General features: G+C 42.8%; 1 protein-coding gene across 1 annotated transcript; it reads left to right on the forward strand.

The window, feature by feature from the left end:
• Positions 1-3594: 3594 nt before the first annotated feature.
• On the forward strand, positions 3595-27526 carry ANXA13 (annexin A13; the record flags this gene model as incomplete). Its single annotated transcript, XM_080339062.1, has 12 exons — positions 3595-3609; positions 5043-5117; positions 16645-16723; positions 19359-19453; positions 20860-21030; positions 21561-21594; positions 21681-21760; positions 22921-22989; positions 23206-23307; positions 25210-25285; positions 26120-26232; positions 27407-27526. 12 exons carry the CDS (start codon positions 3595-3597, stop codon positions 27524-27526), a joined length of 1029 nt encoding a protein of 342 aa, XP_080195188.1.

Here is a 27526-nt window from a genome sequence, read left to right on the forward strand (position 1 = left end):
CAGCTGACCCCTCCAGCAGCTGCAGCACTGAACAGAATTGTCCCGGAACACAGGCACTGTGTGCAGCCTTCTCCAGTGTTTTACGACTTTCCCTGATCTGTGGTAGTTCTCACAGGTAATCAGCTCTGATTCAGAGATTGCTACCCCTGGTCTGGCACTCACTAGGCCTATGCTGCTGGCTATATATAATGAATATTCTTCTTCTTCTTTTTTTTTTTCTTTTCTGCGTGGTACATATGACTACTTACTTAAAGGCATTCACTTCTGGACGGAATAATCTTTTGTGATGACAAGCAAAACAAGGATTGAACAATTTAGCCTGGTGTGCATCATTCATTAGCTGCTCTCCTTCCACATTCTGCAACAAATTTCCACTTACCTTTGTTTATCCCTCTGAAATATTTTTAGACCATCTTCTTTTTGCCTTTGATGACTCTTGCTATTCATAATTCATTCTGTCCATTAGTTTTTCTAAAGTGATTCCCATATTCTTGTTCTCTGTATCTACACATGGCCTCAGTTATGGTTTGTTGTTGTTTGGAGTTTCATTTTCTTAAAGAGCAGCTGTTCCAGACTTACTGCTACAAATTTTTCTTAATATGTTTGCTGTTTTTCTTTCCTAGAGAGAAAATTTGCCTCTTGGATTTTAATGTATTCTCTTCCAGTTATTCTCAGCAGCCCTCATTCCTGAGATCACTTACTCAAAAGGCATTACATTTCGGTTCACTGACTTTTCAAAAGTCTGCTTTTTTCTTTATTCCAAGTCTCTTGTGCTTTCCCCTTCCACATAAGATAACTCAATGTGTCATTACAACTTTCAAACTACCTGCCCCTTCTGAATTCTCCACCAGTTCCTCCTTGTTTAAAATCAGAAGTAGCAGCTTGGCTTCTTCTAGTAAGTTCTGTTTCTGAAGCGAGAAGCTGATTACGTTGTGCTCAACAATCTTGACGGGCTGGTGAGGGGCTGCCAGTTTGCTTTTCCCACTGATGGGTAGCTGAGACGTATCTACAGAGTAAAATATAGCGCTCTGAAACAGCGAGGTGAGCTGCGTCGGCACAGCTGTCCTCTGAACTGAGCACTGGCACTGAGCAGCTGGTGCCACCTTCACCAACATGGGAGAATGTCTATTCTCCAAGATGACTCGTCTCTTTCTCAAGAGTGATTTATACAGCATGCCGAAGCTGCTTGTTCAAATTGATAACTGTTGACCAGATCACAAGACCAAATGGTTTCCAGGAAACTCTTCCCTCAGAAATAATGTTTGCTTGCATATCTAGAAGGACGGTGACTTCCAACTGGAGACAAATTTATTGTAAACTTCAGGTTTTAGCTGAGTTTGTTGGCAGGATGAATTGTTTATTTAGGACTTCCGCTCCAGTTTTCAACCCCTTAAATTCCTCTCCAAAGTAAACATTTGAAAGCTTAAGTCCTAACTGCACCTTATCCGTGTTAATGAATGTCTTGGTAAAACTGCCTGAAAATCTTCCGGTCCCTGATAGCGTCTGATCAGTCCCTGGTCAGCCCACTACCCTTTTTGTCTGGTCTGGATAAATCTCCAAATACTGTTCAGAATTCTTGTGGCTGTCTTTACTTTCTGCAAATTCTCTGTCTCACACAGGTTCACCAAGGATCAGCAGAGTCAAACAGGAATGCCAGGCACTGTAAAAGCCATTTCAGAGCTCGTACCAGTGCCGCAGTGGAGGTTGGTGGGGGCATTAATTCTGTTGACTCTGGTGTAATCCACAAGCCTTGTTTCTCTGTCAGAGAGAAATCCAGGTGCCTGTCTCTCCAGGGAAAGTTCTGCCTCTTCTTGCAGCTGAAGCACCGTCCCGCTTCCCAGCTGGTGTGGGCACGCTGCTACCACAGATACCTCTGCAAAAAGCACAGAGTTCAGCTTCACTTAGTTCTTACCTTTTACCACCCTGGTACTTTATTAATTCCCTTACTTCACTAGACTGAAGATTTTAATTGCCTCTTCCATTTAGCCTCAGTTAAAGCCCATCAGCTTTAACCTATTCTATGGTTACATTTAGAGGAAACACTTGCTTTGTGGTCACCAGCGATGATCTCCAGAGTAGCACTGTTATCAGTCAAGAGTTACACACTGTGCTGTGCTGTGTTTCTTACCTGAGATAATATTTTGTCTCCTTCTCAACTTTTTGAATTCTTTCCACTCCACCTTTCAGAAGAGAATGTTTATAGGCACCTTTCTGATAAGCCCTTAGTGCCTCTCATCCTTGGCATCCAACCTGCTTGACCTTGCCATGTCATAATACCCCTCCTTCAGTTTTCCATCCTGCTGGCAAAAGGAGGAGGAAGGAGGTGGATGCAGATTCCATTCACCAGATACCAAGAGATGCCCCTATCTTATCACCTGGAGTAGTCTCCCACAGGAGTATAGCCCTTGGATCTTCCGCAGTGAGTCAGTCCTGTTGTTAAAAAAGCTGAAAAGTACCATACAACGCTGGATTTTTGGTTAATTATACAAACTTTAAAACTCCCAGTACATAAACTAAGTCAACTAAATTGATCAGTGGGAGTAGCACATAATTTTCCTACTGATACCCTATCTGCATGTTTAGATAGACCATTTGCATCCACAGCACAATATAGTATGACTCAATCTACTGTTTGTTTTAAATATTTAATGAGTTGTGCCTTCTGGGCTGCTGTGTTTCACTCTTAATCAGTAAAAGCAGTAGGGTTACCAGTCTGAATTTGAGCTTATGAGTGCCCTCCGATGTGATAGATTCCAGAGAAACCTTACAGTTGCTTTCTCTCCAACTTTAGTATTTCCTTCAATGTCAGTTGGGACTGCTTTATTCCCAAAAATATTATGAAAGAGGTGGGTAGTTCCCAGCTCAGCAAAGGCTTTGAAGATGCCTTTTGAGACAGTATTTTTGCACAAAGCACTGAATTCTGGATAAAATTCTTCATGCTCACATTTGATTTTTGCATTGCATGAGTTCAAACACCATAACCAAAGGTGATCATTTAAGTGTGTTTGAATGGCAGCGAGGTCTTTGCAGGAAAGTACTGTCTGTCAAATCATTTAAACCCTAGAATTATTACCACACTTGCAGTAACAGTGATTTCCTTTTGCTTACTGTTTAGATAATCGCATAGCTTTTCTGTTCAAAGTATTTTGTAGAAGCTGAGGGTCCTCAATGACATATTAAATACCACTAAATCCCATAAGATGTGATATAAAGTCTTCAGAGGAGGCATCCTTCTTTCTAAAATGTTCGTAAAGTGTTGGGCGCTACCCTAGCTGTATGTTTTTAATCATTGTAATAGCAATTAAGTAAATGAGTATGTATCATCTCAAGGCTTATGTTGTGAAATCCTGATTTTCATTGGAGAAACCAGCCTGCTTCATGACCTAACAGGATGTGATAGTAGGGATAATAAAGTCGCCATGTAATGATGAATACGCCCCACCTTGAAATGGCTAAAATTTAAATAATGTCAGAAGTTATTGATTAACCGAGGGTTGGGTAGGATTTAGCTGCTCTAGTAAAAGTTGACTATTCCATCTGAATGCTTGTTTTACTGAAGAGGAGTTGCATCTTCCACGCTCAGACTAAGCAAAAATGGGCAGTTCACATGTGAGTAGTTACTTAATTTGGATTGTCAAGAATGCAACAATTTCCCAGTTTTAGTTTTGTCCATTTTCACTTGAAATGGCATCAATATAGCTGCAAATTAAGATTTAAGCTCAAAATCTGCTTTAAGTGTGGGTGGGAAACTTGTATGTAGCTGGTAACACTGCTTAATTGCAGAACATTAATAATGAAACTATTACTATAATACACAGGTTCTGCATGTTTTAATGCTTACTGTGGCTTAGCTAAAAAGGGCAGCGCTTCAATGTTGAGGAAAATAATTGATGCACAGTATGTAATGGGAAAACTAATTTGTGTTAGTTAGCAAATTTGTGTTGGAACATTCTGAACACTAAAATGACTCTGTAAAGATGTATGAAAACCTTCCTGTCCCGAAGGCCAACACTTTCAAAATTTGTCTAAGTTTGTCATTGAACAGTAGGAATGGAAATAATCTCAATGTTTGGTGCTCACAGAAGGACCAGATTAAAATCCAGGTGTCAGTATTTACTACATCAAATTACAGTATGATTTTTAACTGAGAGAAATCTTATTAGGAGCAGCTGAGGGAATGGGGGCTGTTCAGCCTGGAGAAAAGGAGGCTGAGGGGAGACCTTGTCACTGTCTACAACTACCTGAAAGGAGGTTGGAGCAAGGAGGGGGTTGGTCTCTTCTCCCAAGTAGCAAGTGATAGGATGAGAGGAAATGGCCTCAAGTTGCACCAGGGGATGTTCAGATTGGATATTGGGAAAAATTTCTTCCTTGAAAGGGTTGCCAGGCGTTGGAACAGGCTGCCCAGGGAAGTGGTGGAGTCACCATCCCTGGACGTGTTTAAAAGATGTGTAGATGTGGTGCTTAGAGACATAGCTAGTGGTGGACTTGGCAGTGTTAGGTTAACAGTTGGGCTTGATCTTAAAAGGTATTTTCCAACCTAAACAATTCTATGATTCTATAAGCACACAACGTAAGGGTTGTTGGCAAGCATCTCCTGAGGGTCCTGACACGGGAGAGCCTTTCACTGGACACTACACTGAATGCAGTGTAGAGCAAACATATTCAATTAAACTAGATAGTTGAGGTCCGTCTATGGCAAGAGAAATCACAGCACTGCATCTCAGGCAGCTTTAGCAGTTGCGTGAGTTCCATGCTGGACAAGATAGCCTGGAGTTGTGTTGTAGGCTTCAGAGGGAAGAGGTATGAGCCCATGTTGGAAGAGAATCCCATGATTCATCCCGTGACTCATTTGGGAGTTGCATCGTTCTTTGTCTCTGGGCAATTACAGGTAATCTTGGAGAAATGCCCACATCTGTAACAGCCTGAAGATACTAAGTTCTTAACAGAGCTTTTCCACTGCAGTTTGTTCTTTCTCCTCATCTCGTGTTTTGCAACCACAGGTTCTGTAAGTGTCTTATGCATTGTGTTTTTTAAACCTCCAGAGCAAGTCTTACAAACTCACAGACGATATAAGGAAACCAACCGTAGGGGCTACCAGTTTGTCAGCAGATGAGCCAGTAAGCACTTTTTTCATGAAGGATGAGAGGGGCACCGTGGTGTTGCAGCACCTGTTGCTGTGGTTTATGGTGGCTTTGGGAGGCGCTGCAGTGCACAAAGGCAACTCCTCTTTCATGGGCAAGACTGGCACTGGAAAGCTGGGTTAAACTGGGTTGTTTCATTCTGTTGAGTTCGACGTCTTTCCAAAATTTTGTCTGCTTTGAAATTTCAGAAGCGATTTTTTTTTTAATAGCCCAAATTCCACCGGGAGAAATATCAAATTAATCATCTGTGTCGAATGATGTATTTTATTTGGTTAAATTGACTTAGGTTTTAAAACTTTTTTAAAAAATCACTGTTATTAAATCAAGCTAAACATTGTTCAAAGAAAAGTTCCGTTACATGGATGTTAAAATGGAACATTTCAGCTATATTAAAATGTCTCATTTTAAAATGCTTTCATCAAAACTAATATCATCCTGAACATGTTGATTTGAAAAAAAGTAACAAATTTTACTGAAAACAATGCTTTGAATGAAAAATTTCCGACCAGCTCTAAAGTGTACCTTTCTCTCAAAAACTAAACTCTCAATTAAGAGCTGCATCTCCTGCAACACTACAACTCCCAATCTGCATATTTCCACATGCTTTTTGCTCTCTGAACTTGATCCGGTCACTTTTTCCACAATCAAAGAAAGTTTTTTACTGCACATCCTTAGAGACTGGAAGTCTCTAATTGTTTTCTCTGTTTGCAGCCTTGTCTATATTTCTGCTGTCTTCAAAATTACCACAAGTAGAATCAATTCACCTGACAATCTGGGTAGTTGCTCTGCTGCAAGCAAGGTGCTTTGGGAATCACAGCAATGATTTTGATGATAAGATGGTTTGAAGCTGTATGGATTTTTGTCTTTTGTGAAATGGTGTAATTGTGTTTTTTACCCTTCTGTCTCTCAAGAATCCAAGAAGGCTTTTTATGTGTTATTCTGTTCGCTGTGATATTTGTGACTTGAATTAATTTGGGGGAAGGGCAAGTTCTTTGTTTTTAATTTAAATCACTTTTTGAGATTCTCTGAGACACCCTTGAGTTTCATCTTCTCATTGTAAAGCAACCCAAACCTTCTGCCAGGGAGGACTTGACAATGTAAGAAGGGGGTGGCAGGTTGTTGTGGGCCAGATGGTTTGAGAACTTGAAGGTAAAAAATTTAAGTATAATCTGGAGAACACATCTGCCTGGGGCTCCTCTTGGGGATCAACTCACAAGCATCACAAGGGCCTCTGTGTTGCCTATACACGTTTCTGTCCTTGTAGAAATGTTTCTTTAGTACAAGCATCACTTATCACAGCGTGATTTTATCATCTCATCACAAAGCTCAACATTTGTTATTTGTTGCTTCCCCTGGCAGACCAATATTCAGTGACAGGCGATTCTTGTTCTATCCCTGGCCAGGAGCACACAGGCGGCTGAAGACAGAAATATCTTCTTGTTCAGCCACCCAACACTGGGAAAGAGCTGTGGCAGATTCTTTACATTTTCGTGGTCCCCTTTTATTCAGGAGATTTGATGTTCCTATCAGGTCTCAGGCTGTCCTGTGAGTGCAGCTGCAGTAGGTGTTAACAAGCATCTACCCTTGAAAAATTTATACTGCATTTGTGGCAAAAATTAAAATAAAGAAATAAATTAAAAATCTGAAGCATCAAAGGGTCATCACATTTACGTATTATGTAATGTAAATAGGTCAAACAATTCAGTTTTCCAAAAACATTAAAAAATTCAAAATATCTGAACCATAATGTTCTTCTTTGGGTACAACATTTTTAGTATTAGTGTATTGGGTTTTGTTGTTGCTGCTCTGGGCGACTCGGCTGACCTGGGAGTATCTTGAGAACCTCCTCCACTGGAAAAGAGTTGGACACAGAGACCTCCAGTTTCGGTCAGACCTGCTGCAGTTTCGTTTGTCAGACATTAAACACACGATGCCTGTATAGCAACAGCCCTTGTATGTGTCTATGAATATACAGATAGTGTTTAGATAATGCATCTTGCAGAGGAATGTTTTAAAAGCAATGAAACATTAGGGACCAAGGAGAGAAATGTAATTTGGGGGCTTCCCTGGTGGGGTGCTACATTCCTCCAGTCCTTCTCCTTTTAAATAATTCAGATTTAGAATATAAGAAAGAATCAGTGTGATGTTCCCAAAGATTGTCTATGTATTTCAAGGCTGCATAGGTATACCTAGCTTCCATGCTGGCATATACAAGAATTAACTTCAGATCCATGAACATTAACTTACCAGAACTCATCACAAGTCTTAGTTGAGGTAACAAGTGTATATTTTTTAATAAAATGTAAGAATGCTTATCTGTGCATCAGTATGCAAGTCGAAGATTTCGTATCTCAGCTGAAAAAGAGAAGGAATATGCTAGTTTTCAATCATTTTAGTTATCATTGTCCCTAATGGCCCAAAGTGCTTTCCAACTAGCCATTATGGTGAATAAAATAAAAGTAGACAAATCGACCCCCCACATAACAAAGAATCAATTATTCCAGGTGGGGAATTCTAGATTTGCTGCCCTGGGTGAATAAAGCCATTTGTTTGCTATTTTTTGTGGCTTCCATTTTCAAGATAAGTATTAAAGGGAAGTGATGTGAGGGATGACTTGTGCCTGAAGGCAGGCGTGACGTATCTGGAGGTTTCTAGCGTCCTGCCCTGCCTCAGCTTCAGCTGCCACACCGGGGGAGTCAGGTCCCCGTCAGCCCCGTGTCACCTCTGCCCGCCCCACACAGGGGCTGGGAGCTCTGACACAGCTCAAAGGTCTCTGTATTTAAGCAGAAGAATAAAGCCCTCTAGGAATAAAAGCTGCGGTTTTGCAACATGGGTGTTCCCGCTGCATGTTACCTCTGATTTTAAGAGTAATCTGCATTGGGTCCCACCAGCCAGAAGTGGGTTTGGACGCATTAGAACTGGACAGTGTAAAATTCATCCATGAGAGAACCCTCTAAACGTATTTTTTGCTTTTAATTGTGGGCTTCTCTATCATAGTGATCAGCATGAATAAATTAAGTGGATTAAAAAATGGCCATAAGTTATTATGAGATGGTATATTAACAGTTACTCAAAAACAGGACATTGCAGGAGAGAGGTAGTATTAATTTTGCAGTTTAAGTAACTGGCAGAGCAATTAGCTTCATTGTTGCCACCTATTTATAATAGGAAAAAATAAATACAATTAATTCTATTAGGATCTTCTCACTGTAATTTTAGTCTCAGATGTGAAAAATAAGGTTATTTGCACCTCTCAATTTGGAAAGAGGCACTAAGTCATTGCAAAGGCTGTTGAGTAATACAGTCTAACCTACGTGCCTTACATATATTGTATTATCCAATATAGACTTCACAGAGAAATTGTTTTGTTCTTGATAGCAACAAACTGTCAGCAACAAGCTGGCCTGATGGTCCGTGTTGCTGTCGTACAGCTGTTAGACCCAAAACAGCTGTAAGGACTTGGGGCAGTGACAGCCTGGCTGGCAGGTGGCGGGTGGCATTTGGAGACGCCGATACCATTCTCCAAGCAGTCGCGGAGGCAGATGGCAATTTTCCAGTTGCGTATTGTGTTTGAATGAGAAAATTACTCAAACAAATGAAGGTGACAGGTAGGTTTTACAGAGCAGCAGAGGAATAAGCCTCACGGTCAAAAGGACACGTGTAGTCCTTAAGGCAGCCCTTGCCGATTGACATACGTCAACAAGGTGTTTATCAACCACACCTTTTTATTACCTGAGCACAAACCCTGGCGCTTGCTGATATTGCCCCACAGCCAACATGCCACAGCTGTTCACTTCTGTTTGTTTTTAGATGTTAGTGCCCATCTACTCTGACCTGTGTGCTGAAAGCCTTTACATTTCTCATTAATTCCTACCTGAATAATTGAGACCAATTATTTGAATTTTACTGAAGAGGCACTTGAAGAACATCTTTCTTTAATGCAATGATGATAGGAGATAGTGAACTCACTATCTACTAATGGTGAGATATCCTCACCCATGACCAGCCTTTCCCAGTTAGATGAGACCTGACCTTGCCTACCAGTAGTTGCTCTTTGTTTCTTTTGCTTCTTCACTATATTAAAGAGCTCTAATATTTGAAAGATATTTCTCATGGAGGCATCTGTACACTGAAATGGAATGGCCTTTATCTGTTTTTCTGCCATTTCTCATTGATGGTCTGGAGCTTTCTGAGCAAGTCACCTTTTTATTATATAAGAACAACATACCTTATATAGCATTAGGAGGCTGTGACTATTCTTGTTCTGCTCATACCTTCTGCTATGGTCCAAAAACTGACCCAGTTGAAAAGGACCTTAGGTAGCATTACAATAGGTTGAAAAAGGTTATGTGACTGGAAATACCTGTTTCAGTAAATCAGGCTATTGATGAATTACAAACGTAGCATCATGTTTTCAGTCTGTCTTTGGAAGCAGATCATAATCAAAATCCAGCAGCCTACTCCCATGTTTATTCTTGTATTTTATTCTTAATACAAGGAAATGCTTTGGAATGAGTGATGAGATTTGAGCTGTTTGTCACTAAGACTGTCCCTTTGGGTGGGAGGTTAGGGTTTATTCTGCTAACAGGATGTTATCGTGACAACGTGTGACTAGAAGACTGAAAACCACCCAGTCTAAGACAAAGTGCCTATTTTATTTTTTTCCTGTCCAGTACTATCAGTCTAGTTAACCTTGGATTCCAGTTGCATGATAGCTCATTAAAGGCTTCTGCCAAGATAAATAATTAATCTTCAGTATATGTGTGTTGATAAAATATTAATCATGTAGGCACTCATTTGCCAAAAGCTGTCTTCTGTGATTGTAGCATATTAGATACAGTTTAACTAGTGAGATGAACATCCCAGTTCTGTTGTTTATCAAGCTAACAAGGTGACTAGATGGTTTGGGACATCTATTGATAGACAGAAAATAAATTTTCCTCCTCTCCACACAAGTGAAGAATACAGAAAATCATAGAATTGGAAAGTATCTCGAGATGTCAGCTCATTTATCCATTGCCTACAGCAGGACCAGCTCTGCCCCAACCGGTCCTGACAGCTCTGGCAGTGCTGAGCTGGAGGACAACTGGTTCGTCAGATGGAGACGAGGCTGCCCAAAGGTGTTTGAACGGGCAATTCAGTGCCTGTGCATAGTGAGAACTGAGAAATCTCCACAGCTTCCACTGTTTCTGATCTATAATGGTTTTTCAATTGTTTTGGCTTGTCTGTTGTTTTTTCTGGCATTCCTGTGCTCACCTTGGGGACGTTATGGATTGTTTGAGGCTTGGTTTCTTGAAGAGACAGGATGAATGACAGTACACTATGAACATAGCTAAAAATATTTGAACCCACTGGACAACTTTTGGATTAATTGTCCAGCAGGATATTAGTCTCGAAATGATTAGGTGCCTGTCATGTTTCTTGAAAATCTTGGGAAGAGAGAGGTTGTATTAGAAATCCCCTGAACAAAAGACTGAAGCATGAACTCAACCCTTAGAAGACACCAGAGAATCCACAGGGTGAGGGTCCATTACTCCTGTGCCCATCAGAGGAATTGCTTCGGCTGCAGTAGGCAGCAGAGGCACCAAAATCAGCCAGACAGGAGATGTCAGTCTGTAGGAAACCAGGCAGAGAGGTTTCTGGTGCCCATCTGCTCTCTAGAAAGGAAAGCTTAGATTGTTGTGCATGGAGCAGGTTTGTGTAATTCTTTCTAAAACCTTGCTTTTCTCCAATGCATTTTTGTAAACATAATTAAACATATGTGAAAAATAAGAGAAGTGGTGAAATAGCTGTGGCATGATTCTGTTGCGCACCTCCAGTAACCACTGGTGATGCCCTCAGGTATGTGAGATCTCTGCAGCAGGTTGACAGATGCAGGTCCCACGGGAGACCACTAATTTCTGACAGACAGCGGGCACCTTACCCTGGGGCATCTCTAACAGCGCCAGATACCTACACTTAGACAACTGAACACTGCCCTAAATTTCGTTCCAGACCCCACTTGCGTGTAGCAGTCAGGGCTGTAAAGAGCGTGGCTGAGTCAGTCTGCCCTATCTACGTGCTGCCATTTTGAGATTTAATTTTTATTTCTGTTGAGCAAAAGAAAAATGAAAACAGCAATCCAAAGAGAAGCCTGGAATTAGACATGCACTAAATAAAGCACATAAAATGGACCTGGCGAAAATGAAGACTGGGTTAAGCACTCGACATCCCTGCATCAATTTTAGAGCTCTGCCCGTAGCTATTAGACCTGCATTTTCACTGCTTTGGTCAGCAGACACATTCCTGCTGGCTCTTCCTAATAATTTACTTATAAGGGTCTGCATCTGCATTTATCTGTGTGCATTATCAGCATCGATCTGTGTCAGAGCTGCAGTGGGTGAGCACTGTCAGCAGCAGCCACCCTTTCTGTTCTGATGGTGCTCCTTCACAAACCTCTGTTCCCCAGAATGGTTGTGGCATCTGCTTGAGATGATGGAAATGAAAAAACAGTAATTGCTCAGCTGTATGATCAGGTATTTTCAGGTAAGGTACTTTGCTGTCTTTTGCGATACAGGAAGCTACCTGACGTGCTCATGGTAGCATTTCTTCTGTTCTTGTCTATGGACAGATGAGCACTCTGTACCTACTGCAAGCTTAATTGTCTTTAGCTCAAGGAAGATACTCAATTTTGTCTTCAAAAGTATCTGCAATGTGTTGCAAAATCCAACCAATTCAAACTACTGATGCCTTGAATCCACCAGAGCTCTAATTTCCCCCTTTCTGCTCTGCTCGCCCCCCCAAAACCAGCCCCTTTCTTCATTTATTTGTGCACCATTTATTCGTTTATTCGTGCACCATAAGGGCACTACATGCTGAAAGATCAAAAAACAGTCTCCAAATGCTTCTCTAAGCATTGCACACCATCTTCACATGTAAACTCGTCTTACATCCCCTTAAAACATAATTTACAATAGGAAAAACTACTTGGTGTGCTTTACAACAAGGTAGAAGTGTTAATTTTAGATTAGTTATAATCTATCCAGTTTAATAAAAAATAAATCTGTGGCAATTCTAGCCAAAGCTGCAAAGGAAAATAATTGTTACTTCAAATATGCTTTTGTGAGGCAAAAACTGTTTGACCTAAGGAACGCTCTTGGCAGAAAAAACCACAAGTGGACACAGGCCATGAATACAGCTAGGCTGGAAGTGAAAAGAGGGTTTCTTACCACCAGAATTCTGGTTACGCTAAGTAATGTAGAAGTATTGGAAAGAAATGTAGAAGAAAATGAAGTAACAGAGTAGTTGGAGCTGGACCAATTTATGGGAGCAAGTTCCCTTGCATCTTCTGTCCAGCTGCAAAGTTTGTATGCAGTCTCTCCATCTGAAATTTCAGACTCCACATCGTGTTATCACCAAAACTGCTATAACACTTGTAAGTCATTAACTACTCAAATCTAATCTAAGATCCTAACTCTAAAACAATAACTATATTGAAGTGACTCTGCCCATATTGCAAATGTTACATCAATCTCTTTTGCCATTTAACCCTTGCAGGAAAAGCCACCTGTCAGTATCCACGGGGTAAGAAGCAGCAGGGTTCTCAAACAGCTCTCCCTCTCCTGCGTGGGAAGGCTGTATCAGGGGACAGGTTCAAGGCTGCGATCAGCAGGTGGTCAATTTTAACCAGGATTTTCTTGATGACTCAGGAGTTGGCCTTGGCAGTCACCTACCCAGACTATCAGATTTCCTGTCCATAAAGCTGATGGTAGTATTATACATGATACTACAAGAATGATATTTCCCAGGCACGTCATTTAATGTCTTACAGTGATCTATTTGAAGTTGGAGGCTTTAGCAGAGCTGACTCAATAGATTCTTCTGAGGCTTTAAAACAAACATATCCTGAACAACGTAAGAACCAGTCCTTCCCTTCCACATGTTTTTCCTTTGAAAAGAAATATGCTTCTTTATGTCTTTATGAATCACCATGAACCCACAATGTTATTTCAGTCACTGGTGCTACCATTTTCCTACTGACTGCAACTGTGCTACACACAAACACAACAGATACAATGACAATTTGCACCCAGGAATTAGGGACTGGCTAAAGCAGGGGTGTCAAACTCATTTTCGTCAGAGGCCATGTCAGCCTCAAGGTTGCCTTTCAAGGGCCCAATGTAACTTTAGGACTGTATAAAAGTAGGAGTAGTTACATTTATGCAGTCCTAAAATTACATTGGGCCCTTGGAAGGCAACCGCGAGGCTGATGTGGCTCCCAGTGAAAATGAGTTTGACACCCCTGGGCTAAAACCTGAGCCTAACTGATCAGCCATCAAGGCACGAGAGAGCAAACCACTCTCCCAAAGTCCTGTGGTGACATTACCAGGACCAGGTGCCTCTGTGACGGGGTTGGGGCAGAAGAAGCTCCAGAGGTGACAGCAGCAGCGCAACAAGGGCAAAACCCCCAGCCCAGCACAGCTGGTGGGTAAGGCAAAGCAGAGTACAAACCTTTGGCTTTGCGTAGGTGTTTCTGTCCAGGCTGAATGATTGAAAAGTGGGAAGGAATGCCAGACAAAGCCTTTTTCCTCCCACTTCTCACTGATGCGTCTTCTGTCCCAGGTCAGAAGGAAGGAAACTGGAGCAACAGTTCTTAACTCACATTGCTGAAATGAATTTGAGGGACTATAAATCCAAATAGCATTTGGATAGTATGAAATAGTCAAATCTATGCATTTGATCTGCTATCACTTTTCTTTGTATTTTGTGCTCTAGAACTGTCTGGGTTTTTGCTGATTTTTCAGCCGCTTCCCTGGTCCTTACCCTCATAATGAAATGCTTTGCAAATAACTCTAGAATAATTTCAGTACTGACTGCCTAATACAGACAGCAGGATCAACTGTGTGAGTGGCATGAACATCATCTGAAGCTTAATGTCACCATCATTTACTTCATTCAGATATTGTGTGTACCCTGTTCCTACAAACAGCTGCTTCCCACACAGCGCAGTGTAAGGGCGGCATGATCTCCTTCAGCTTGCAGTGTCCATTAGAATTGCCACAGGTGCTAGAAGTAATTATAAGCACGTTATCCAACATAGTGGTAACTGGCAATCTGAACAGTCATGTGCTAAATTATGGGCTGAAGTCTTGAAAACACTTTGCATGTTAAACGTGGTATTAGGAGAGGGGAAACCATGCTGGCACCACACACTGCTGTCTGCAGACGCACACGACTGGAGGAGCAGCAGAGCATCCTCCTGGGTGCTACACCACCATGCTCAGTATATCCACCATGTGCTGAGGAGCATCCGGACCACAGTCCTTGCATCAACACCATGCCTGTACGACTCTCCAGCAAAGCAGCCCGTTGTGCCAGCACCATTGGCATCCTGAGGCTGTATAACCAGAGTAAACTTGCATTTTATTGGAAGATCCTTTTATTCTGTTCCTCCAAACTCATTACTGAGTTTGGTTGTTTGTTTGTTCTGGTGTTACAGGGAACAAAGGTGAATTCTCATAGGAATGAAAATGAGGGTGTAGCAGATACATCAGAAAAGAAGAAATAAATGAGAGCTGCTTAATTTTCAAGCATGTTGTGCAAAAAGATATCTTTTGTATATGATACCATCAACAGGGAAGCATGTATACCCTGACATAATAGAAAAATATTAATGCAATTCATTTTGGATAAAGACAGTGATCAGTGCATCTATTTTCTAACTTTGTGCTTTTCCCTTTCTTTTGACAACCTTCCTGAGAAATGTGAAGATCATTATTAAATAAAGTATCCTACTAGACACAGTTGCTTAGAGTTACTAGAGATTAGTTACTTATATGCATCTATTTCCACCTTATTGGAAAGGTTTAGAGAAGCGTGTGTCTGTGTGTCAGAGCATACAGTGGGTTACATGGTTACAAGCAACGTTTGTGATAATGTTATGGTAATGAAAGTGTTACCTTGTGCTGTAGAGACTGGGAGAAGTTATTGCATTATTATTGTACCTCACTAATTGCTGTTGTAAAAGTAACTTTCCATTTCTGTGGGATGGCTGTACTGCAGCAGCTACCATTAGCAGTATGTTGTATCCTCGTTGCTAACTGCATTAGAAGAGCCAAGTACCTAAATGGTCTTTATCACAAAGGTACATTAGTAAAGCAGTGCAGGGACAGGATTTGAGTTTTATCCTTGAGGAAAGACCCTTTGTTTTTTGACAGAGAGCTGCTCTATCCAGAGCTGCAGCTCTTTCACCACAACTAGTAGATCACAGCACGAAACTTTTGAAGAATACAGGCAAACAGACTTCCAGGCTTTATCTATACTCGTAAATAAAACAGGTCGTTTTCTGGCCAGATGGGTACATGGCAGAGCACGGCCCACAGCTCTATGGCTAAATTCTCTTTATCCCACAAGCAGAAGAATCTTGTGCCTGATGTATTTCAGGAATCATCTCTGCTCTGTGCTGTCCCCAAAGACAAGAAGGCTCATCAGCCATTTAACCTCTTCTGCTCTTCAGCAGAGTGCTGTGCCCTGGGCTGTCATAACCCCTAATTAACAGCAGTGGGGAGCCAGTGCTTGGCAGCTCTGCAGAGCGAGTGGCCTGATCGACACGTTGCTATTTGAATGGAAACGCCAGAGCTTGCAATGCCCACTTAGACCCCCTGAGCAGGTGGTGTGCATGTAGTTCCAATTGATCAAGAGCCTAGGACCTGTTTTCTAGTCTTATTTTAGAGCTGAGACATTTAAAAGCTCTAGTTCATTATATTACAGGGGCTGAAAATGCTGCTGACCTGCTGGTCTCAGATACTTCTGCCCTTGTGTAAGAAACAGCAGAACAGAGGGTGTACCAGCATTTCAGCTTTTGTGATTCACAGCTTGGGAACAGGCATGGTTTTGTGTTTATGTTGATACATCGGGCTGTAAACTGCTGCTGCAGCTGTGAACTTTGAGTTATTATCCCTGATAGACTTAGCTCAAAGTAACCACATACACTATTTTGCCAAAAACAAACACAGAAAAAAAGAAACCCACCAGGTTAATTGCGTTACATATCTCCAATTATCGTGTTTGCATGAACGCATCAATGCAAAGAAGGGTTTGCAGGACCACTTTTTTTCAGGGGATTGTGATTGTAATCTTCTAGTACTTACAAATATACTGCAGAGGTGGGGCATGGTCCTGTATGCATCTGATAAGGCATTTATATTGGTCTGTTTTAAAAGTGGTGCAAACAAATAATATTTGATCTGTCATGAAGACGCCTAATATAAAGTTATTACCTTTAATTTATTTGAATAAGCCTGACCTGGCAGAACAAAGCTATATAGAATCAGCACCCTGTGTCACGTGGTAACAGCTATTTGTGGATCCATTGCAGGAGCCCTAGTGAGAGATGTAGTATTTCACTAAAGCCCACGGTGAACATCACGGGTGAGATAGCAAGAACTTGGCCCAAACCTCTGCCATTCAGAAAGAGCCATGTGAAATTGTTTCCCATGTGTCTGTTGTGTCTCTGTTTTCCTAGTCAACCAGTAAACGCCATCATCAAGGTTTCGATGCAGACCGAGACGCCAAGAAAATACATAGTGCCTGCAAAGGAGCGGGTAAGAAAGCTTGTGGTTTTTATACAAAGGACAATTCAAGATTATTAAGAGCATATACATAAACCTAGGTCAGAACAACTGTTTTGACCAGTTTCAGGTAATCCTTATGCTTTCTGTCCCTTATTGACTCAAAGAACATGCACACCCATGAAGTTTTATATGATTAAGATAAATGGGAGGGGAAGCCAGTTTCTTCCTCAATGACTGGTAAGATCTAGTTTGATAATGGATTGGCTCCAGAGGATTGGGATAAACATGGTATTTGCTTCCTGCAATAGAAACATGAAGCTGTCAAGGCTGATATGACAGTCATGGTGTCCAGCTAGTCTGATCAGATTTAGAGTCATAGTTAAATGTCCTTTCCCAGGCTTTCAAGGAACTATCAAAACCATCACCTCCTCCATATGTTCATCAGGCTGAGAGAGTTGGTGTTGCTCAGCCTGGAGAAGAGAAGCTTCAGGGGACACCTTATTGCAGCCTTTCAGTATTCAAAAGGGTCGTCTAAGAAAGACGGGGACAGACTTTTTAGCAGGGCCTGTTAAAATAGGACAAGGGGTGATGGTTTTTAGATAAAGGAGGAAAGATTCATGTTAAACATAAGGAAGAAACTTTTTACAAGGAGGGTGGTGAAACACTGGCCCAGGTTGCCCAGAGAGGTGGTAGATGCCCCATCCCTGGAGACATTCAAGGCCAGGCTGGATGGGGCTCTGAGCAACCTGATCTGGGTGAAGATGTCCCTGCTCATTGCAGGAGGTTGGACTGGATGAGCCTTGAAGGTCCCTTCCAACCCAAACTATTCTATGATTCTATGATCAGAGCCCACTGCAGCTCCATAGCTGAAACGTGTATATGATGGTCCTCGATTTGCATTGTTGATTTTTAACCAAAAATACTTGCTCCCACCGTCTTCTAAGATAGTTTAAAGTAAGCTGGCTGATTTGTTCACTGATGTGAATGAGGAATGCACAGTGTTCGTGGCATCCTCAGGTCCATGGAGGTCACAATGTCCATCAGAGAAAGAACAGCCAAACAGCACATGAGAGCAGCAAGTTATTAATTCACTCCAGGCATTTGCACAGTAAACATGCATTTAAGCATTTCTTCCTGATATAGCAATGACACTCAGAATCAGCTAGTTAAGTGCTGAATTTTGGGAACTGCTCTTGTGCTATTAACTGAGCCCCCTCAAGACAGTTCCTCCGAGGACTCTCCTACTGAGAGTTTAACCCCATGCTGTCAGATAGTAGTACTTTTTCTTCTAAAATTGGATCAGGCCTTCTCCCTCAGTTCTAAGCAGGAAGAAATTGACAAGGTGCCCTAAACTTGTCCTGTATGTACCTGGTGCTGATACGCAGGGATAAAAACACATCAGCTGCTGCTGAATGCCAGTATCATTTGTCATTTTATCCTTGGTACTGGTAGCTCCTTGGAAACCCTTGTTGGTCCCTTCTCCTGAGAACCTGTAGTAGGCACGGCACAAGGCCCAGTAGGTGGACACAAGTAGAAGATCACAAGGAGAGCATGGAGGAGTGTCCAGCAGGATGACGTGCATGCATCAGCAGACCTTCCATACAGCTTGATGCCTTCGATCTGCCATCTAAACCCTTTATATGCTATGGGCATTTTGTCAGTACCCATCACATGCAGGTCAGAGGTCTCTCCTAATAGACATTCTCCATTTCAGTACTTGTCTTGAAGAAATAGTGCCCAAGGCAAGCTGCTGGCCCTCAGCTGGAAGTGCACCAGGACACGTCTGTTAATGCAATAGCTGCTCTATTGTGTCATTTGGGCATCCAAGTAACATCACTGCGGTCCTGTCTCCTTAGCCACAAACATAACAAATGCCTTCCAGCAGCTTTGTTTAGTGCAAACATCTGTTTATATGGCTGAGGGCAAGAGAAGTACAAGGACAAGGTCATTGCATTTAGAAAGCTGCTTCCAACCATTGCATAAGGTACAGCTCAAAGCTGCCCGAGGGTTTTCTCCTGGAGGGGTGCTAGGTGTTTAATTACCTCAGGAGATGCAGCTGCTGTGATGCCCATCACTGTGGCACCTCATGCTCTCGCTTCACTCACTTTTGCCCAGCAAAACAGCATTAGCGGAGATTCAGAACATGAAGGCTGGTTCCTGCTCCTCTTCCTGGCTCCATTTAGTGCAAAGCCCAACTTGTTTTGTACGGCTGTACATTCAGGCTGTGGGTTAATTAAGCTGATTTAAACACATCATCTGCCCCCACACCCTTCGTTCTGTTGTGTTGACACAAGTGTTCACAGCTTCATGAAGTAGATCTGGTGGTTGATCCCTCGGGACTACACAAATGAGCATTTCCACCCAAAACTTGTATGTCAGCCTATGGGCACTGGCACAACCCTGATTTTAGGGGCAGTGTCAGACCCCAAACAGAAGACTCAGTTTTCCTGATAAAATATGGGCAGCATGAGGTGGTGAATGTTTATTTTGATATGAACACTGTAGCTGATTACAGTAAAATATATTCTCAAAAGAATCTTAGATGCTACCAACACTAAAGTTGGTACCAGTGGCGACATATGAATAGCAATTTTCTTTCTCTTTAGAGATAATGTTTTCTTTAGATTTCTGATGAAGTAACTTCTATGCACAACTTCTCTTTCAGGAACTGATGAAAAGAAAATTATTGAAGTCTTGTCAAGTCGAACATCAGAGCAGAGACAACAAATAAAACAGAAGTACAAGGCTCTGTATAACAAGGTATTTCAAAATAAATGGCCTCTCTGCTTCAAACTTTATGCCTGCTAGAAATACAGCCTACAGGCCTCTGCTTTTGAAAATATCAAGAGCACATTGGATTCAAGGAAGATACCAGTTAGTTTCTGATTCAGCAATTTATTTTATCATCTCCTAAAATACCAATCATATTTCTAATTTTAGGACTCAGAGTCTTCTTGAAATCAGCCTTAGCCAGATGAGAACATTTTAATCAAAGCTGGGAGAGCTAGAAAATAATTAATAACTGAAAAAATATTTCAGCTTGTGTTCCTCTTCAGCACATTCACAAGGAATTAATGTAGAAGGGAAATTTTGACTCAGAACCCCTCTCAGACCAAGCGCAAATTCACAGGAACTATTTGATCTTACATCATTATATTTTTGTTCAGTTCAATAGATGGAGTATTGATTTCTTCCAGTGATGGAGTAGAATTCATATTGCAAAACTAAGAAGTCTCTTTGGGTGTTTGATTTCTGGAGGAGAAAACATAGGCTGTCTTAAGGATTTTGCATGTGAGAAAGAAAAGGTTCCTGTATATTATTTGGGTAAACAGCTGAATCCTGCTGCATTGTACAGTTTTGGTCTCCTGCTGCTCCAGGAAGCAAAGTTCATGGTGCACGTTGGTGTCAGGCTCTGGCTTTAATAGACTGAGCATTGATTTGTGATTGTGTAGGAGGGTATTTAAGAACAATAGATTTAAAACCGCGCTTCTCGTTTGTTGTTCTGAACTTGTCAAGTACTTCCCGTACTACAGGAAATGTTAACTGCAGATAGGGCTTCAAATAAATCATCTGTCGGCATCCTAAGTGTGCTTACACTAGTGAGTCTTTCTCCACGGTCATACTAAATTTTGTACTAGTAGATCATATCACAGAAGGTTGATTTTTTAATTTTAGTTTTTGGGGTTTGTTGGTTGGTTGGTTGGTTGGTTGGTTGGTTTGGGTGTAAAAAATGCTGATTGCTTGGCAACAAATCACTTTGTAGAGTTTTGTTACTTTTTCCAGTAAGTCGATTTTGACCAAAATTGGGAGAGAAGTTTGGTAAGTTTGATCCCCTCTGTTGCAGCTCTTTCAGAGCAGAAAGCTTCTGTGTTGTGTTTCAGAGTAAATTCTCTGTTTGCATTCAGTTAAACAAGAAAGAGTCAAAACTGGACTGCTGTCAGCTGGTATTTGAAAATAGGACAATCATTTCATTCAATCTGAAACAAATATTTTTAGGGAATTTATTTTTTTTAAAAAAAAGCTCGATGTATTTAAAGGCCTTTTTATGTTTTTGTCCCTTTTTGGTGCAGAAGCAGCTTTGAAATCATTAAATTCCCCAAAACAAATTAAGAAACCCTCTTATCCCACCTCAGCTTTTGCACTAACCCTTCTGGCTGCCCCTGCAGGATATGGAAGAGGTCCTGAAGGGAGACCTGAGTGGCCATTTCGAAAAGGCTGTGCTGGCTCTGCTGGACCTGCCCTGTGAGTACGAGGCCCGAGAGCTTCGGAAGGCCATGAAGGGCGCTGGGACAGATGAGTCGCTGCTGATTGAGATTCTCTGCACACGAAACAATAAGGTTGGGACACCAGGCATGACCTTCCTTAGGTAGCAGGGCAAAGAGCTCACCAAGAGCATACTAGGGCTGAAACTCTTGGGCTGACTCATATCTGACATGGATGGCACAGAGGAAACACTGATGATGGAAAAATCCCGAGGTGCCTGTTAAAGGTGGCTCTGACAGGGTGGAGGTGGCTCCTACCAGGTACAGGAACATGTTCCTCTTCAAAAAGCCCTTTAGCTTATACCTGAAGGCAGGTGAAATCAGAAAGACACCTGCACAAATCAGGCATCCCTTGGAATGCTGTCCTGAACCAGGCTGGGTTGGAGTCGTGTCTCTGCAGGGAGTGCCAGCATGAAGGGAAATGGGAATTTGGCTGCTTCTGCCTCCATGCCAGCTATGCCTCAAGCAACACAGGCATGATACTGACTTACTGGGGGTTTATTTGCTTGTTTATTTATTAAATCCATCTATTTTGATTTATTTATAAATATTTCCCTTGTTTATTTATTTGCCTACTTATTTATTTACTTCATTTGTTTGTCTAGGAAATTGTAAACATAAAGGCGGCATATAAACGGCGTAAGTAGTATTGTCTTTCAAACATCTTCATTTAAAGCCTTTAGCACTGGGTGAACCCTCACAGATTTCTGGTTTCTTCTCCACAGTCTTTGATAGGGATCTAGAGTCTGATGTTAAAAGCGACACAAGTGGCTCCCTAAAGAAGATATTAGTCACTGTGTTAGAGGTAAGGCTGGGGGCTTTCTTCTTATGCACCTACCTGATAGAGACATTTCCTTTTCTGTATCCTGTATACCTCGGGTAACCATAGTAAGTATTAGCTGGTATTATTCATTCTGCTGCTTCCCACCAGTGGAAAAATACCCCCAAAAAATGGCAGAAAGCAGAAACAAAGAACAAGCCTGGTGGAAAGGGACCTCTGGAGCTCCTCTGGTCCAGCCCTCCTCAGAGCATGGCTAACTCCAAACTCAGATCAGGTTTTCCTCTGATTTTTTTCCTGCTCTGGACACATGCTGTCTGGGGGAGGGAGCAGGAGCCCCCATGGGGTGTCACGGAGGCTGTGGACATGGGGGACCAGCAGACCACCCTGCTGTAGGGGAGCATCGCCAGGGTATGGTCTAATGCCCTGTAGCTGCCCAGCCCCAATAGTCCCATCCTGCTCCAGAGGTACCTGAGTTACCATCTCATAAGGGTCTCAGCACAGAGCAAATAAAACTGGGAGGTAAACTCTACCATACTCCTTTATGAGGACAGGCCTAGAGAGTTGGGGCTGTTCAGCCTAGAGAAGAGAAGGCTCCAGGGAGACCTTATTGAGGTCTTTCAGTACTTAAAAGGGACCTAAAGAAGGATGGGGACAGACTTTTCAGCAGGATGTGTTACAGCAGGACAAGGGGTGATGATTTTAAGGTAAAGGAGGAGAAATTCAGGCTAGACATGAGGAAGAAATTTTTTACAATGAGGGTGGTGAAACACTGGCCCAGGTGGCCCAGAGAGGTGGTAGATGCCCCATCCCTGGAGACATCCCAGGCCAGGCTGGATGGGGCTTTGAGCAACCTGGTCTGGGTGAAGATGCCCCTGCTCATGGCAGGAGGGGTGGAATAGATGAGCTTTGAAGGTCCCTTCCAACCCAAACTATTTATGATTCTATCACACAGGCTTTACCTCTGAACTCAGCAAAAACAAGGGCTGTGGTAAACGTGAACAGACCATTCAAAGTTCTACGAGGTCTCACCATGTCCCAGTACTAGGAGCTGTCAGCAGATGGCAGCAAAAGTATAACCAAAATGTTTGTAAGGGCAACGGGCTGACAATCTTCCCTTCCACTCGGAAATGTCACCAGCATTTGGTCTGTTGTGGGTTTTTTTACTGTCATGTCCTTTCCTGCAGGCAACCCGAGATGAGACCCAACAGGTCAATGCAGAACTCGCTGAGCAAGATGCCACAGATTTGTATAAAGTAAGTGCAACTGTGGAAACATCTCCATTTGTCCGGTGTTGCCCAGCAAGGGCTGCCTCAAGTGACCGAACACGCCAAGTATGGGGCAATGCCAGTGTAAAGAGATGAGCGAGGGGGACACGGGTTGGAGACTGGTAGATCAAGGGCTCTGACTGACTTTTTGTTTCTATTGTGAAGAAACAAGCACTTCAAAAAAAATAACATTCAATCTTTAAGGCAGGAGAAGGCCGCTGGGGAACGGAGGAGCTGGCTTTCAATGTGGTCTTAGCAAAGAGGAGCTATAGTCAGCTGAGAGCTACTTTTCAAGCCTATGAGAAGGTGAGTTACTGTTTTGCGATGTGCATTGTGTAGGGCCCAACATGTAGTTTGCAGACCCTACAACAACATGCAGAGCAAGCAATCCCTTATTTGCCACTTTTAAACTACTGAATGCTTTAAGAATTTTAGAAAAACAGTTCTATGTGACTGAATCCTGATCTTACAGAAAGACACATAGGGCATAAAAGCTGTACCTTCTGCCAGTGAAGAGCGTATTCCCCTTCATAACCCAACATAACATCCAGCCAAATCAATGTCATGATGTAGTTTCCTTCCCACAGCTGCACAATGGTGGGTGTCCTCACCTCTGCAAGAGGACCAGCAAAGGGACAGGTTCACAAACTGCCCTGAAGCAGGGTTTTGCTTTTCTGGGCTTTTCCTCTCCTCCAAAGCAGAGGCCAGCAATGTCTCTCATGCTGATGCCCCTGCTTCACACGCTCATTGGCTGGGCAGAGGAACATCTCCAGCCTCTTCTTCTCTGCCCACGCTGGGCCGGCAGCCTGTGCAGGTACTTTGCTGTAATTACCTCTGTCTTCAAGCATAAGGCAAAGTAGGTAGCAGGATCCCAGCTGTCTGATACTTCTCCCTGTGTCACCCATGAGGCGTATTTTACTTATGTCTGGACCTGGAACTAACCTCCACTGAGACGTCTCACCTGGAAATGACCTGTGAAAGTCAAAGGAATGGGAGATCCAAGGTCCTTTTCCTGGCAGCGAGGTGGAAGCTCAGCAGAGACATTTGTTCTCAGGAGAGTGTCTCCCCTGCAGCCTCATAGTCCTGAGCTTCCCGAGGATGACTTGGAGTTCAGCTGTAACCCTAGGCACTGAAGATGAAAAAAACTCCAGTCAAGGCCATATTTCAGTGTCAGCAGAATAAGGAACCCGTAGCTGGAAAAATGTTTGCAGCTTAATCCAAGTTTTGGTTTGTTGCTGGCGAGCGAACAAAATCAGTCACTAACTGATACTCTCTCCCTCAGAGTGGTCCAGGCCCTGGGGGTTCCATTAAATGCTTCAACAGCCAAGCTACCTTGGCTTTTTGATTCCTAATCCAAGAAGATCAGGTTGCCCAAGCCAATCCACCACATCCTGCCTGGCTATATTTGAAGTAGAAGTGGGCCAGGATAAGAGCCATGCAAACATCAGTCCTGCTCTGCATTTGGAAAGATAAATAGGGCCAGACCTAAACCAAGTTAAGGGCTGGCAGAACTTAAGCCCAAATCCTCAGAAGGTACCCTTCCTGCCTTATATTCTCCTAGCTCTGACCTACAAGTCCACTAGAGCCTTGAACCATGCAGGGCCATCCTGATGTTCAAAACAGAGCAAAGCAGAAGACTTTGAGGTTCACGAAGTTCACAAAAGTCAGGATAAACTCTCTTTTGAAGTGGCAGTCTGTTTTTCCCCTTTTCTACAGAATAATACAAAAGCTTGGAAACAACTTCAGTGCTTGTAAACTTTCCCTGCAAAGCCAAAGACAATAAGTAACAAAACTTCGTAGAGCTGGTAAAGCTCCAAAACTTATCATTTGTGTGGGAACCATCCAGAGCCTTTGATAAAGGAATTAAAGGAAACTCAAATAGTTTCTCCTGACTAGGGGTCATTCAAGAAGAAGCTGCAGCTTCTTTGTCCTAGAAGCTCTCAGGTACGTGAGACTGCTTGATTTAGGTTGTCTCTTAAGCTTTGTGCCTTACCTGGCCACATAGACTTTCTTCTCTTGGTGCCAGTGGATCTGTGAGCACTTACACCAGAGGAGAACTTAATTTGCCCTTTAATTACTCCCTTGGAAAGGCTCTAAAGGATCTGAATTGGCCTTTTGCTATTGGATCCTAAATCTGATGCTGGTTTTATGGCAGTGGGATGACATGTACTGACAGGGTCTGATGGCTTCTTTTGTTTGTCCTCGTAGGTGTGTGGAAAGGACATAGAAGAATCCATTAAAAGTGAGACAACTGGAGACCTGGAGAAGGCTTATCTGACTCTTGGTAAAAAAATAAATAAAGTGGCAAGAGCTTTGTTTTCTGATTCTTGCCATCATTTGACATTTGCTTTGGAGAGGTTGTGTACAGCCTGGTGACAGACATCGAAATAGCCCTAAACTGAGCCGACATATCTGCCAGGAAAAGAAGAGCCAGTTTTCAGTAGTGATTTGGGGACTTTGTTTTAGAAATAAAACTTGCTAGACACAGCTTCTCTCCACACAGCTGAATTATTTGCCCTCTAACACAGGGTGGCCACCTCCAAGCTGCCCCGAGGCCACAGCTGTTGATAACTTCCAGCGGATGCCTTGGCACTGTCAGAAGTGTGTTAGCCAGTCACCACAAAAATGTACAGGGTCGTCCACAGCAATTTAGCTTTGGGGATGTCTGTGGCGGCTATCTGAGCCCATGCCCTGGCTCTGGTTGTCTTACTGGTATTGCTGTTATCCATCTGGATCTAGGCTCTCCCAAATCTTGCCCCTGTGAGCTGTGGAGTGAGCAGCTACCCCAAGAATAGACGGGCAAGAGGAACTCTAGAGGGGTAAATGCTTTTTCTCATTCATTTCAGTTTCCATGTGGAATGACAGAGCACTCGGTGCTAATCACTGTGTAAAATGCTTTACCTGTGGAGAAATGTACGTCCCTGTTCAGATTCCAAGACTTCCCCTTGCATACTGATAGGGGACCAGCCACAGATTGAAAGCCCTGCCAGCTCGTATGTCTGAGTGTAAACTCTAGAGAGTTTCCTCTGTTTCTTCACTATTTATTTCCTTCTCATTGAAGATGTATCACAAAGTGTAAATATACAAATATAATGAAGTGTCTTATTGTTCTCTCTAGTCAGCTGTGCCAAAGACTGCCCAGGTTACTTCGCCACACTTCTGCACAAGTCGATGAAAGGAGCTGGGACTGATGAAGAGACCTTGATTCGCGTCCTTGTGACCAGGGCTGAGGTGGGGTACCCCGTGATCTGTAGTACCTCACATGAGCTCTGGGAGAAATACAAATGTAGAGGGTATGGAGTGAGTCCTGATACGTCATATGCTCAGTCAACCCATTTCAGCACAATGACATCAGTGGCCATACTCTGCATTTGTACCCAGGCAACTCTAATTTTGATATTGCATGTATTTCTGCTTTCAAAAGAACTAAACCAGAAAGCACACAAGCAATCTCAAGTGGAGTCAACTGTAACTGCTTAAAACTAACCCATGGGGAGGTCTGCCCCCAGCAGGAGGTGTAAAAGTAAATTCCTAGTTAAGCAATGATAAAGCAGCAGTTCTCAAATTGAGAATTTCTTATAAACATATGTTGCTAATTGTCTCTGGTTCCAGCTGGGAAAAACAGATGGGGAGGAGGGGAGAAAAATGAGGAGCCAAAAGAGATAATTGTCATTTTAAAAAGCAGAAAACTGTACAAGACATTTGAGATCTTAAACACAGTCTTTAAGTTTTTCTTCCTTGTAAGCTGTGTAGGCTGTAACCCCAGGGCTGTTTCAGTCTTGACAAAGAGGAGGAGTCAGTCACAGGGACAAGGAGAGTATATTTCTCAATGACTGGCAGTGTGAGAAATGAAGCTCCAGGGCAATCTCTCTGTCAAGACACAGTCCAATCATGATAACATTTAAACCCTCCCAGTGATATAGATCAGAACTGTGCCATGAGTGCCTTTTCATGGGAAAGCTCCAGACAAGTCGTTTAATTCTTCCCCATAGTAACTAGAAAACTGCTTCTGTGGGTAGAACTAAACTGTTTTAGCTATACTCCTGGAAGTGCCTCTTTCCCCGCTTGCCACCACGGTCTCAGGAGCTTGCAGCGATCTGTGCGAGTTTGTCCAGTACCAAGCACTGGGCAGAGGTGCCCCGGCCACCCTGGTACAGCTCTCCACACAGGCCCATACCCCTCTCTGCGGCTCGTGTCCCCTCCCCCCACCATCTGACATGGGCTTACCTCAAATCCGAATGTTAAGCTAAAAGTCCGCCAAGAGTTCTAGACATCCTGCTTTTTCCTCTCCTCCTCCCACCAGGTGTGGTGGACCTTGGATCAGACCCCAGGGGTGCTGGTAGGACAGGGCATATTGCTCAAAGCACTTCCCACTCTCCTAACGAGGCTCTTGGTGTCTCCTCAGAGTGACCTGCCAGCAATAAAGGAGAAGTTCCAGCAAATGTACAAGAAGTCGTTAGCTGAAGCTGTCCGATCTGATACCTCTGGGGACTTCAGAAAGTTGCTGCTGGCTATTTTGCACTAA

This window comes from Nesoenas mayeri, assembly GCF_963082525.1.
Source record: "Nesoenas mayeri genome assembly, chromosome: 2".
In the NCBI taxonomy this organism is placed as follows: domain Eukaryota; kingdom Metazoa; phylum Chordata; class Aves; order Columbiformes; family Columbidae; genus Nesoenas; species Nesoenas mayeri.